Here is a 12639-nt window from a genome sequence, read left to right as displayed (position 1 = left end):
ACTGATCATCGGTCATTGTTTCCATGTTTCCTTGATTGTTCACAGATTTTTTTGGGTGGGGAATTGGGACATTTTCTGAATTCAAGGAAATATCTTTGTTCATTCTCCCCCTCCCAACTTTGATTTCTATCATCTTTCATTCATTTAGAAATCAGGTGATCCTAATGTTGTATTGTTACTTTTAATTAATTGGCCTTATTTGAAAAATTGTTTTTAATGTATAAAAGTCTATCTCCCTCCATATTCAGTGTCTAGCCCTAAACTGAGGAAGGTGGCCTGGCCCTGATTTGTTAGACAATTGGCATGCACTTAAAAAGTTGAAGTAGAAGCTTGAACCTTTGTTTCCTTGGTCATTTTTTTTCAACATTTGCCCTTTATACACACGTATTGGATGCAATCTCAAAAGGAAAGGCTTCTTGCAGAAAGCAGAATTTGAGCTGAGACTTGAAGGAATCCAGGGAAGCCAAGAGGCAAGGACAAGGATTACATAAAGCATAGGGGACAGTCAATGAAAAGGTAGTGGATCAGGAGGGTGTTATGTGAAATAAATATCACAAACGCCAGTGTCACTGGATTAGAGTTCATGGAAAGAAGTCAGAGTATAAAAAAGATTAGAGAAGTAAGAAGGGACAAAGTTGTGGAAGGCTTAAAACCCAAACAGATAACTTGATCTTGGAGGTTATGGGAAGCCACTAGGGTTTAATGAGTTAGAATGACATGGTCAAAACTGAACTTTAGAAAGATCATTTTGGCATTTGATTGGAGAATGCATTGGAGTAGGGAGAGACTTGAGACAGGAACACTAACCAGAAGACTACTGAAATAGTCCAGGCATGAGGAACTGAGGAACTGCCAAGAAGTTAGAAGGTAAGGATATATCATTTGACAATGACTATATTGCAGAGGTAGGGTTATTTTGGGATCTATAGGAATAATTAAGTGGAATCAATCAATATCTTGAAGAAAAACTCACCACCATAGTCAGAGAAGAAAGAAACAGACAACCCATAGAACTTATAAATCCTAATGAAGTAGGTTAAAGGATTCCCAACTTCCCTTAGGAAGCAATGTATTTCTTGAAACTCAGTGACTTCAATATTATGACCGAGCACAGAGCAAGAAAAGAGTAAATATTCTTTTTTAATATATGGTTCAGGATTAAGAAAGGAAAGAGAATAAACCCTTGTAGAACACTGAGAGGGCTCATGTCTGCATGTTATATTCAAGAATGAAACGAATTGGATAGAATTCAAGCTCCTTGAGGGAAGGGGTTATTTTACTTTCATCTTTGTAAACCAGGTGCCTAGCACAGTGCCTGGAATATAGTAAGTATCTAAGTGGAGATGGGGGTGTGAGAACTTGCTGAATCCTTTTCAAAACATCACCCATCCCCACTATTTTATCCCAATATTGTGATGTCATTGGTCCACTTTGACAACAAAGGATGAACAACAAGAAGGCATAATTATTGAATGGCTGATTGAAGAGGATCAGGAGATTCTAATATTTGGAAAGTATCATTTTATAGCATAAAAAGTGAAACTGACTAACTTAAGTAGGAAAGGACTCAGTACTGACTAATACAGAAGTATGTTTTGCATGATAATACCTATATAATCAAGATCATTTATTTATCCTCTCTGAGAGGAGGGGAGAGAAGGGAGAGAGACAATTCATATCTTAAAATTTCAGAAAATGTATGTTGAAAATTGTTATTACATGTCTCTGAAAAATATCTCTGAATTTAAAACAACTGGTTAAATCCTGGACATGAAGAATCATCTGTTAAGACCAGGAACTGCTGATGAACATTAGAAAGAATGTGAGGAAGAGGACATTGCATCAAGGCCAAAGCACCATAAGCAATAAGTTAGAGAGAAAGCTAGATGAAATACTATTAGTTCATATTTTAAATATTTTAAGGTTTGATAAGATAACTCCAGGACAGAAGTACGAGAAGAAAACTGTCTAAAAATTTTCCTTTGTTGGGGATATTCAAGCTTCATTTAGACCCAGAAAAAAGACCCAGAGATGGACAACTGGGTAGGCCAGTTGACAGAGAGCCAAGTCTGGTGTTAGAAAGACCCAAGTACGAATCTGGCTTCAGATACTTCCTAGCAATAAGGAACAAGTCACTTAACCTCAAATGCTTAGCCCTTACCACTCTTTTATCTTGGAATCCATATTTAGTATGCAAGGTAAAGGTTTTTGTTTTTTTTAAGCTCCAGAGAAATGCTCTGCCTGGGGGGATTTTATTAAAAATTTATCATATCCATTTTTTAATGATATGCCACAGAATACATATTCTCTCCACCCATCTCAAACTAACAGACTTTTGTAATGATGAATACAGTGTTTCTATGTGCTTATGCATGTTTATGTATGAAATCACATTTATATACATGTATTCAAACTAAGAAAGTATCTTACACATATTTTTAGACTGATAAAGTCTGTAAGCTAGTAGCTCTATGCTGGCTAAAGAAAAATCAGAATGACTGTCCATGGTGACTGGTGTTAACCTCCTTTCAAAACCTGTGAATTAACAAGCACTGATTAAACACCTACCACATGCCTGACATTGTGTTAGGCACTGGGGACTGAAAGACAGCTCCTAGCCAAAAAGAGCTTACACTATTTTATAGGGCTCATTATGACATCATAATTTCATAAAATGAGAGTTTAGTTGGAGGAAGAAAGGTCATATATTTAGGTTGACTCCAGTTATCCAGAGACACAATTCAATTTCAATCTTACATTTGTCAGATCAGCCCATCCATTCCTAATCTAAATGACAAATTTTGGGTCTTAAAGTGCATAAATAATCTCGCCATTGAGGCTATTGAGCAAAATGAAGTGAAAAATGGAGGATTTTCTTTAGAAATTAGATGCTAATCACTTCCAATAATTATAGCTGTTATAGTTAGTCACCATTCCAAATGATTTTTCCCTTCTCTTCTGACACTTGGTAACAGATGAGGTACTACATGATGTTGACAGATTTTTATGTGATCATAGAAGGAGCCAGAATTTAGCTGTAATAACCAAAAATAATTGATAGCTACCAGCTGTGTCCACAGTCTCCCTCAGACAGCACATAATGAATTCTTTCGCTTATTGTTTTTCAGGCTTTCCTTCTTAGTTCTGGGGTTTTTGTTTTAAACTGCACAAAAGGCTATTTGCAAAGTAGAAATGGTTAAATTTATTGACTGTCACTGTGGCCTGGAGATCATGTTTATTTAAGTAAAGTGGCACCTGGGCTCTAGCAGAGCAATCCCCTTGCTTTGCCCACTTTCAGTGAGGCCCTCTCTGGTTTCCTCATCTCTTAAAAAATTCCTAAATGATGAGCCATTTGAGGAGAGTTCATCATGATACGTATTAATACCTCAAGCAATTTATTAAAATTATCCATCAATAAAGTATTGCAATAGGAATCTGGAGATCTTTGCATCCTAGCTGTTTGTCTTTAAGGCACTGGAGTGGAAGCAGTGAGAACTTGCAACGATTCCAGGATTGGACTTCTAGGTGGACTAGGTTTTTGGCTTTTGGTTTTTGGTTTTTGTGAGGGAAGGAGAACAGAGGGTGTAGTGTGAAGGGGAAGGAGGCAGCTATTTGAAGGAGGCAAGCTCCCTGATTAAAATCATCTACCCAACACATTCTATCAAATGAAGGTTAATTGGGATCAACAAGTCTAGGGCATTAGCTCCATCTATCATGCTCACTTTAGCGTCATAGTTGCTATAATCAGATCAATACCTACTTGAAAAGTCTCAATGAAGGGAGTTGTTTTTGAGGTGTGAGTGAGAAGGCTGAAGTGTTGCTTGCTCCAGTTGACAATGTGTCTTGGGGTTGGACTGAGTTCAGAGCTCAGTGATTATTACTAAAGGGATGGGGGAGGGTGTGTGTCCATGTGGTGGTGGAAGGGATGACAAGAAGGGAGCACTGCTGACAGCAAGAATTTAGGCATCATCACCAGGATAGCTGGAGCAAGGGTCCAAGACACTGAAGAATGAGAAACTTAAAAAGAATAGGAGAGGGAAAGAAGGGGAGCTTGCAGAGCTCCAATGTGGTAAGTTTTTATTCAGTGTACTTCTGCATGATTTTTTCTTTTCTATCCTGGTCAAAAGGACTGGAACACTGTGGCTTTGGAGCTTGAACACCAATGAGAGAAGGATAGAAAGAGTAGGCACTGGAGTTCTATGCCAGCTTGGATTAGTTCCATTCTTATATCATCTTCCTCTCATTCATTTTCACTCTAACTCCATCTTCATTATGGAGACAGATTTTCCAGGGATCTCAATGATTGTCAAGGTTTCCCAACTCAATCTTCTCTTTTATTTGGAAAAGATGGTAGGGATGAAAAAGAAGGGCCCCTTTCAGAAGTGTTGGGGTGGGAAATATCTACCTCACTGGGGTAGTAGGCACAAGTTTGGACAAGTTGGAACATAGTTGTGTGTTTTCTTCTTTTGGTAAATGGCTCCTAAAGGAATATCTTAGCTATTAAGGACAGCTTCAGAATTCAGGTTTATGAAAGCAGACTGCTGAAAACTACTGTGTTCTGGAGCACTTTACCAGTATATGACCAACAGGCATCATTAGAGAGAACCATGGCACTAACAATAGGGTATTTTTAACCCTTTGATTTAAAGCAGTCACAGAATAAAATAAGATATTCTTATCATTTAAAAGTTCCTAGGTACTAATAGAAATATGTGTCTGAGATTCTGAGGTTTTCTAGAGAATAGTAGGTGGCCATCTTCACATGGGTAAAACAGAGAAATGAAATTCACAAATGATCTAGAATCTTGGGGGCAGCTAGGTGACTCAGTGAGTTGAGAGCCAGGCCCAGAGATGGTCCTAGGTTTAAATCTGGTCTCAGACACTTGCTAACTGGTTGACCCTGGGCAAGTCTCTTAAGCCCTATTGCCTAGCCCTTGTCACTCTGTTGCTGCCTTGGAACCAATATTTACTATTGATTCTAAAATCTATGCCATCCAGCTAGTAATTGGTACAATAGAGACTTGAAATGATGTCTTCTGACTATATTCAGAGAAGAGAATAAAGATACTCATAAATCTCCCACTTGGGTTATCAGTAACTGAATAATAGTAAAAAACTGACAGTCTGTGGTGAAAAAAAAAACAATGAATAAAAGAAGTAAGAGAAATAACAGGACATACATTTTTATAGAAAACGTTCCATGCTGATATTTCCCTAAGCAGAAAATGGCTTTGTCATTGAACAAGCAACATTTGTATTGTCTCCTGAACTATTGAGAGACAGAAGTTGCTTCAATGGATGAACTCTAGCTAAAGGACTTTCCTTCAAGCTAGAAATACTCTCATTGGGTTAGTCTTTGAAGAACCAACCAATGGTGCTTCTTTGGTGTGACCGCCTGGGACAATCTCAAAACCAACAATACTGCAAGATATTTGATTATAGTTGCTATTCTAGACTTTCTCTTCCTCTCTTTTATTGTGCATGGATAAATGCAATATATTCTACACACAAAAAATAATTTTATCAGATAATAGAGTGATGGTTAACAATTGTTTCTATTATTTATAAGATGGTCACTAGAGATGTTTTGTTCCCTTTGCTTTCAATGGACATTCAAGAACTCACAAAATCCCACTGAATCCATGGTTTCCAAAGGTTTTATGCCATCTAATTTTACCTCACTTGAAGTACCTTTCTAGCTAAAGCCCTATTGACTTGACTACCCATATATTTGGCACACTTTCACACTGTTACATCTTCATGGTACCACCCAGGCCTTTGCTGCCATTCCAAATGTCTCAGTTGGTCATTGTTGTGCCATTGTTTCTTTGTGAGATAGAAGAGTAAAGTTCACACCATGTAAAACAAGGCACAAGAAATCAGATTACTTAATTGCTAATTGTCTCATCTTCAATCAGGCTGGAGAAATCTAGTCTTCTTGAGACTATACCATTATTTTTATCTAAGATATGGCTCTCCTCTTCTAAGTCATGCCCAGTCTACCCAATTTCTGGTCTGCCTTTCAAATATCACTGACAGAATTACAAGAAGCATCATTCTCTACCCTTAGCTGGAAATGAAAGCTATTACTTGTCTCTGTCCCGTTATACCTTCCTGTGATTAACATACCATTATATATTTTTCCCTCCAGGGAGAAGTAGAAATATACAGATAATACATGTAACAAGAGATCACATCCATCACCATTGCAACTTAAACTTTACAAGAAAATGCCATGTTAGAACATAGTAGGCTCATGGGTAAGCACCTTGTTGTAAATCTTGTCTTTTATTAGTCTTGTTTATTGGGAAAATTGTTTGTGTTCTGCAATTTGCTATAAAGATATTGCTGATCGGGCCCAAAGTTTCATACTAGAAATCAAGTTGAAAAGTTTAATTCTGATAGATGGTAAAGCAATGAAGGTTTAGACCCAATTACTCCATTGATGTTGGCTTTGGAATCAGAAGACCTGCATATGAGTCTTAGCATTGCTACTTATTGGCTGTTTAATTTTCTGAGCTCCAATTTCCTTATATTTATAAAAGAACAAATATTCTCCCTATATCCTCACAGGTTGCTGCAGAGATCAAATGAGAAAATGAACAAGAAATCCCTTTGTAATTATGAAGCACTATACACATATCAATTATTATTTAGGGTTAGAGACTGGGATTAGACCTATGATTTGTATACGGAAACTCAATTCAGATCAGCACTTCTTCTACACCTTCCAGTTCTAGACTTGCCTACAGCTCTGAGAAGTTCAAATGATTGGCCTAGGATCACACAGCCAGAAGGTGTTAGAGTAGAAACTCACATTTAGGTTTTCTTGGCTCCAAGATCAGCTCTCTATCCATTCTTCCACACCTTCTACTATTATTTCATCATTACTATATGCTAAATACTTATGAGAGTCTTTTAGCCAAAAATAATTTTGGCTGAAATGTTATTTTAAACAAAAAATACTAAGAATAAAAATAACTTACCTATATGGAGCATTTGTCCAGTTGTCATACTTGAGATACTTGTACTGATGTTGGATGACCTTAGAACATGTTTCTTGTTCCCTTTGGGCAAATTTACTTTCATATCTGGATTTCTTGGTTCTGAAGATTAAAATATAATTTTTACTAGAAATTATGTTCAAGAATTGTTCTAACTTGGAATTTTTATTCCTACTTACTTGCTAGAGAACAGTCCTTACTCATTCTGAACACTTACCAAAAACTCACCCATTAGTTAATGGTACCACACATAATTGGCATGATACAGCATACATGATGCTGACTCTGGCACCAGACAACTGTAAATGTTCTGAATATTCTTCCCAGGAGTGTTCAGGATTTCCTTTATTTCCCCTTTGTATCCTAAGGATAGTGCCTTATACATATTGGGCATTTCATTTCAAGCAAATTCAGCAAGTGTTTTATTATGTGTCTATTATATATAAGGCACCACTCCATGTGCTAAGAATTCAGAAGCAAAAGTGAAATAACCTCTAACTCAAGTGGCTTAAATATTTATCAAAGTAAGTGGGGTAGAGAGTGGTTGTAGCAGAGAACTGTTACCAATGAATGTGCATCTCATAACTCAATCCATGGCTAAATGTGAAAGCCCCTGCAATGGATAATACCATCTTGTTCTATACTGTGACAGTATTGCATGGTGTGTAGAGTGCCAGACTTGGAAGGAGGATTCTTTGAGTTCAAAATTTGTCTTAGATACTCATCAACTGTGAGACCAGAGGCAAGTCATTTAGTCTCTTAATCTCTTCCTCATCTATAAAATGCAAGAATAATACTATTAGTACCTACCTTAAAGGCTTGTTTAGAGGATTAAAAGTATTCATATTTGTAAAGTACACCTTATACTTTAAACTACTATTTAAATGTCAACACCAGCTGTTATTATTATTGGTGATGTGTAGAATGAGGGAATGGAGAATATTTGGTATCTCAGCCCATATACCCATTTCTCTCAAGTAGAGTGAAGAATCATAAGCATTTACAAAGAATCTTGGTCTATCCATTAGCTCTACTGAAATTATCAGAGTGATACAGATGTAGAGAAAGCAAAAATGTTTTAAGAGAAAAGAGACCCTTTTATGAAGATGGGTATATAAGAGAAAGTAGTAGAATGCAGATCTAAAAGAACAAAATCATGGGTAGGAAAGGCTTTGTATGCCCCTTCTCATATTCCCTTTTGACAACATATTGCCTTAATGATATACCTGCCTTTATTCTCCTACCTCAATCACCTAGTTAGCTTGTGATTTGCCCCCTGATTTCTGTACTATGGAGCTCTTCTCAGGCTTGTTCCATCTCCTTCCCCAAGCCAGCTCTGTTCTATGATCTCAACATTTCTTCTCTCTTCTTCTTGTCACAAGTTGCCTGACTCTGGGTATTTCTAAAATTAGCTAGCTGTCGTGAATGAAAGCAATTTAATCTAGTAATTCACACTCCATCCTATTCAACTCATTAGACGATATTTAAAACCATCTTAATCACTCATTCAAAAAGTGACTTATCCTGGCATTTTCTCCTGTTTCTGTTTCTTTATGTGTAAAATATAGATAATAACTCTGACATGAACATTAAGAGGTCTGAAGTCTTAATCATGAAGTATTTATTTAGCATCTACTTTATGCTAAATGTTCTGGAGCTACAAGAGGAATTTCAAATGCTGGCTCTCATCCATTCCTGGAATGCTCTGCCTTTTGCCCTTCTGCTTCCTGGCTTCCTTGAAGACTTAGCTCAAAGCCCATCTTCTGCAGGACTCCTTTCTTAGGCATAACAGATGCTAATACCTTTTCTTTTTTATTTTTTTTTTAATTTAGAAATTTTATTTAATTAACGTAGAATATTTTCCCATGGTTACAAGATTCATGTTCTTTCCCTTCTCTCCCCCTACCCCTCCTCCCATAGCTGATGTGCAATTCCACTGGGTTTTACATGTGTCATTGATCAAGACCTATTTTCATATTGTTGATATTTGCACTAGGGTAATCCCTTAGAATCTACATCCCCAATCATATCCCCATCGACCCATGTGATCAAGCAGTTGTTTTTCTTCTGTGTTTCTATTCCTACAGTTCTTCCTCTGGATGTGGATAGTGTTCTTTCTCTTAAGTCCCTCCGAGGTGTCCTGGATCATTGCATTGCTGCTAGTAGAGAAGTCCATTACATTCAATTGTATCACAGTGTAAAATTTTCTCTTTTAATGGTTACCTTTAATCTACTCTTGTGGTCTCTGTGTCTCTCTTTCCCTTAAAAGTCAGAACTTATCTCCCTTCTCTGTATCCCTAGCACTTAGTATAGTGCCTAATACATAGTATGAGCTTAATAAATGTTGATTGATTGATTAATAAGTACTTCTTGACTACTGACTGAAGAACGGATGGTCTCTGACCTCATGGAGGTGATAATCTAATTGGGATGATGATACTAGTGGACAATAATAATAAAACCAACTATTATTATTATAGCTAACATCTTTGTAGTTCTTTAAGGTTTGAAAAATGTTTTACACATATATTATTTCAGGGAGCAATAATTAGATAATGTTAAAATATAAGTTCCTTGAGAGATTAGGGATCAGAGAGGTCAAGAAAATTTTCATAGAAGAAATAAGAATCAATCTAGAACTTGAAGACAGTCAGAGAATGGGAAATATAGTCTAGGTTAGGAAACACTATGATCTGAGATACATGTATATTAGAATAAAAAGGACTAAATAGAATGGAATATCTATTGTGGAAAGTAATGGCAAATGAAACAGGAGAGACAGGATAGATCCAAGTTTGTAAAGGCTGAGAAACTCAGGCAGAGAACTTTTAGACTTAATTCAGTAAGCAAGAAGTAGGAGAGTGACATGCTAAAAGCAATAATTTGTGAGTTAGTAAAATGTACATAGGAAATGTTACTCAGACATTGCAAAAGAGATAGATAGATTATTTGGCAAGGACTACAATAATAAAATGCCTTTCAATTCTCACTCCCTAACTTCTGGATAAAAACTGGAATACAATTCCCCCTTATATTAAAAAAAATTATAAATATCACACAAGTATGAAAACAATGAAAATTATATACTTACCAAACAAGTGAAGAACAGATGCTGCCATTGCTTTTCCGAGAGCATTGGTAGCCGTGCACACATATGTTCCTTCATTTTCAAGTGAAACATTCTTCAACAATAGGGACCCATTGAAAAGTAAGAAAGCATTATCATTCAGAGATCCTCCCCTTTTAAACCAAGTAATATGGGGCTGAGGAATACCTTCAAAAGAAAAATAAACAAGCCAAAAATGTCTCTTTTAATATCAATCATAATGTGCCAAATCATTCAATCTTTATCACTTTATACAATGAGAACAAAAAAATCTATCCAGAGCTGAGCACAATGGATAATAAATAAAGTAATAAAACCAGACAGGAATAATTTATCCTGGCTATCTCATTTTATAGGCAAGGAAAGTCAGGCCCAGGTAAAGAGACTTATTCAAGGACACACGGGCTGTGAGTGGTAGGTACTTAAGAAATACTTATTGATTAGCTGATTCCAGAATTTATGAGCTTGTGTTTTCCATTTCTCCTTATGTCCAAGCAATCTGACCTTTGGCTCATCCTCCCAGCTTTTCAGCTTCTTTGTCAGGTGGTTGTGTTCCCATGCAATTCAATTTGCAAGTCAGTCCATTTATTGTTTCTCATCCTTGACACATGGTCTGACCAAAGCCACTCAATGCCTCTGGTTCATCTGCCACCCAGTGGACTTATTTTATTTTTTTTTTAGGGCTCTACCTTTGTGTCATGTGAATATACAAGAAGAGGAGGAAGCTAGGTAGCTCAGTGGATTGAGAGCCAGGCCCAGAGACAGGAGGTCCTGGGTTCAAATCTGACCTCAGACACTTCTGTGAACTTTAGATTACTCCACCCTACTTAGTCTAACAAATACAGGAATGTCTACACCCATACTTAAGGATTAAGTATTTAGGAGGATGGCCTATGACCGACATGTGCTAGCAAATGACAAATTAGAAACAATTGACAGACCCCTGGGCTGTCCTAAACCAAGCTTAAGCTATCATTGGTACATATGAGATGCAGGAAAGTGATGTAAAAATGTCTATATATTTCACGTCACTTCCTCTCTCTGGCCTTTTTTGGAAGAGAGGTGGCTCTGGTGACAGCTTGCTGAGCGTTTCAGCATCTTGGCGTGGCTGCAGCTATTGTTTGGTTTTGGCGGTGAGTTTTCCTTGATATACTATACTATACTGGGAGAAGCTTAGTAGCCTAGTTCAGGTGAGGCATCTGCACTGAGCTCTCTCAGAATTTAGGCTGATTCTTTTCTCCTTTACCTTCCAAACACTATCCTCTTAGAAAAGTCTCTATCTTCTCCAAAGATCTTATGGTGGCGGTCTTTGAACTCCCTCTGGCACAGGCCAGGTGGGAGAAATCCTATACCCTCTTCTCTCTCTTCTCCTTAACTCTTTCCCTCTATATTAATTAAAATCACCATAAATTTCCAAACTGACTTGGGTATTTTATTTGGGATTTTCTCTGGTGACCAAACTAATTTAGATTAGGTCACAACCCTAAAATTATTCTTACATTTCCCAGCTGTGTGACCCTGGGCAAGTTCACTTAACCCCCATTGTCTAGCCCTTACCACTCTTCTGCCTTGAAGCCAATACACAGTATTGATTCTAAGATGGAAGACAAGGGTTTAAAAAATGTACAAGAAGATTCTATACTGAATAACCATCAGTTTTTACTAATTGCTCTTTATTAAGACCAACATTTTGATATGCAGATGATTATAGGAAGTACTATAGGTTTGGAAATTTCAGTATGATCTTCCTGGGTGCTTCATGATTGGCAAACATTGAGGGAATGGGAACAAAATGAACATAGGTCATCTTGCATTTTCTGATTCCTTCTTAGTTCATTCTATTATCTTACTGAAGGTGATGATTGAGGTAACTATTTCAATCTTTCTTGGAATATTATGGCTAAAAGTCTAAAGACATTTAAGGATTAACTATTGGCAGAGGAGATCTCTTTTTGCTCTAAGAGTCTGTTTAGAACTAGTATGTTAAATTAATAATTAAAATAGGGGTCAGTGAAACTACCATCCTTGTCAGCCACCTCTTTTTTTTCTATGGGCTATGATATGAGAGACTGAATTTGGTGTTTGGACTGTAGTTTGTCAACCCCCAGGTTAGAAAAATGAAAAAAAGAATAATGATTTTCATGGCTTAGTCAATAAAACATATATATGTCTACACATACATAGGTAGCTTTTATTGTACTGAATGATTGCCAACTTCTAATGCTTAAGTTGTGTGGTAGAAACAATTCAAAACATTTTTTTTCACATGAAAGATGTGAATCCCACAAATTATCTGGAAACCCCTAGATGATAGCTTGTACTTCAGAACTCAAATCCAATTAACTATTAATTAAAGGGGGAGGAATGTGGGGCAATTTAAAAACAGAACTATACTAAGAGCCTGGAGAAGGATTCTAGTACTCACTCTATCACTGGCTAATTATCCATTCATATCACTTTACCTCTCTGGGTCTCTGAAAAAAAAGCTAATTGTATTAGCTTTGTCTTCATTTCATACTCTAAATGTAA

The 12639-nt window shown here is 36.8% G+C and overlaps 1 protein-coding gene across 2 annotated transcripts in view; it reads right to left on the bottom strand.

The window, feature by feature from the left end:
- Positions 1 to 12639, bottom strand: part of ADAMTSL3 (ADAMTS like 3) — a 628767-nt gene that overhangs the window by 25244 nt on the left and 590884 nt on the right. For both annotated transcript variants that reach the window (XM_007479267.3, XM_056805881.1), the window contains exons 24-25: positions 10096 to 10278; positions 6987 to 7106 (exon numbers count right to left, since the gene is read on the bottom strand). In XM_007479267.3, coding sequence (XP_007479329.1) covers positions 6987 to 7106; positions 10096 to 10278 — 303 coding nt within the window. The remainder of the gene's footprint in view (positions 1 to 6986; positions 7107 to 10095; positions 10279 to 12639) is intronic.

The sequence above is a fragment of the Monodelphis domestica genome, chromosome 1, assembly GCF_027887165.1.
Source record: "Monodelphis domestica isolate mMonDom1 chromosome 1, mMonDom1.pri, whole genome shotgun sequence".
NCBI classification, from domain to species: Eukaryota; Metazoa; Chordata; class Mammalia; order Didelphimorphia; family Didelphidae; genus Monodelphis; species Monodelphis domestica.
Note: the sequence above shows the minus strand (reverse complement) of the source record. Positions and strands in the feature narration are given on the sequence as shown.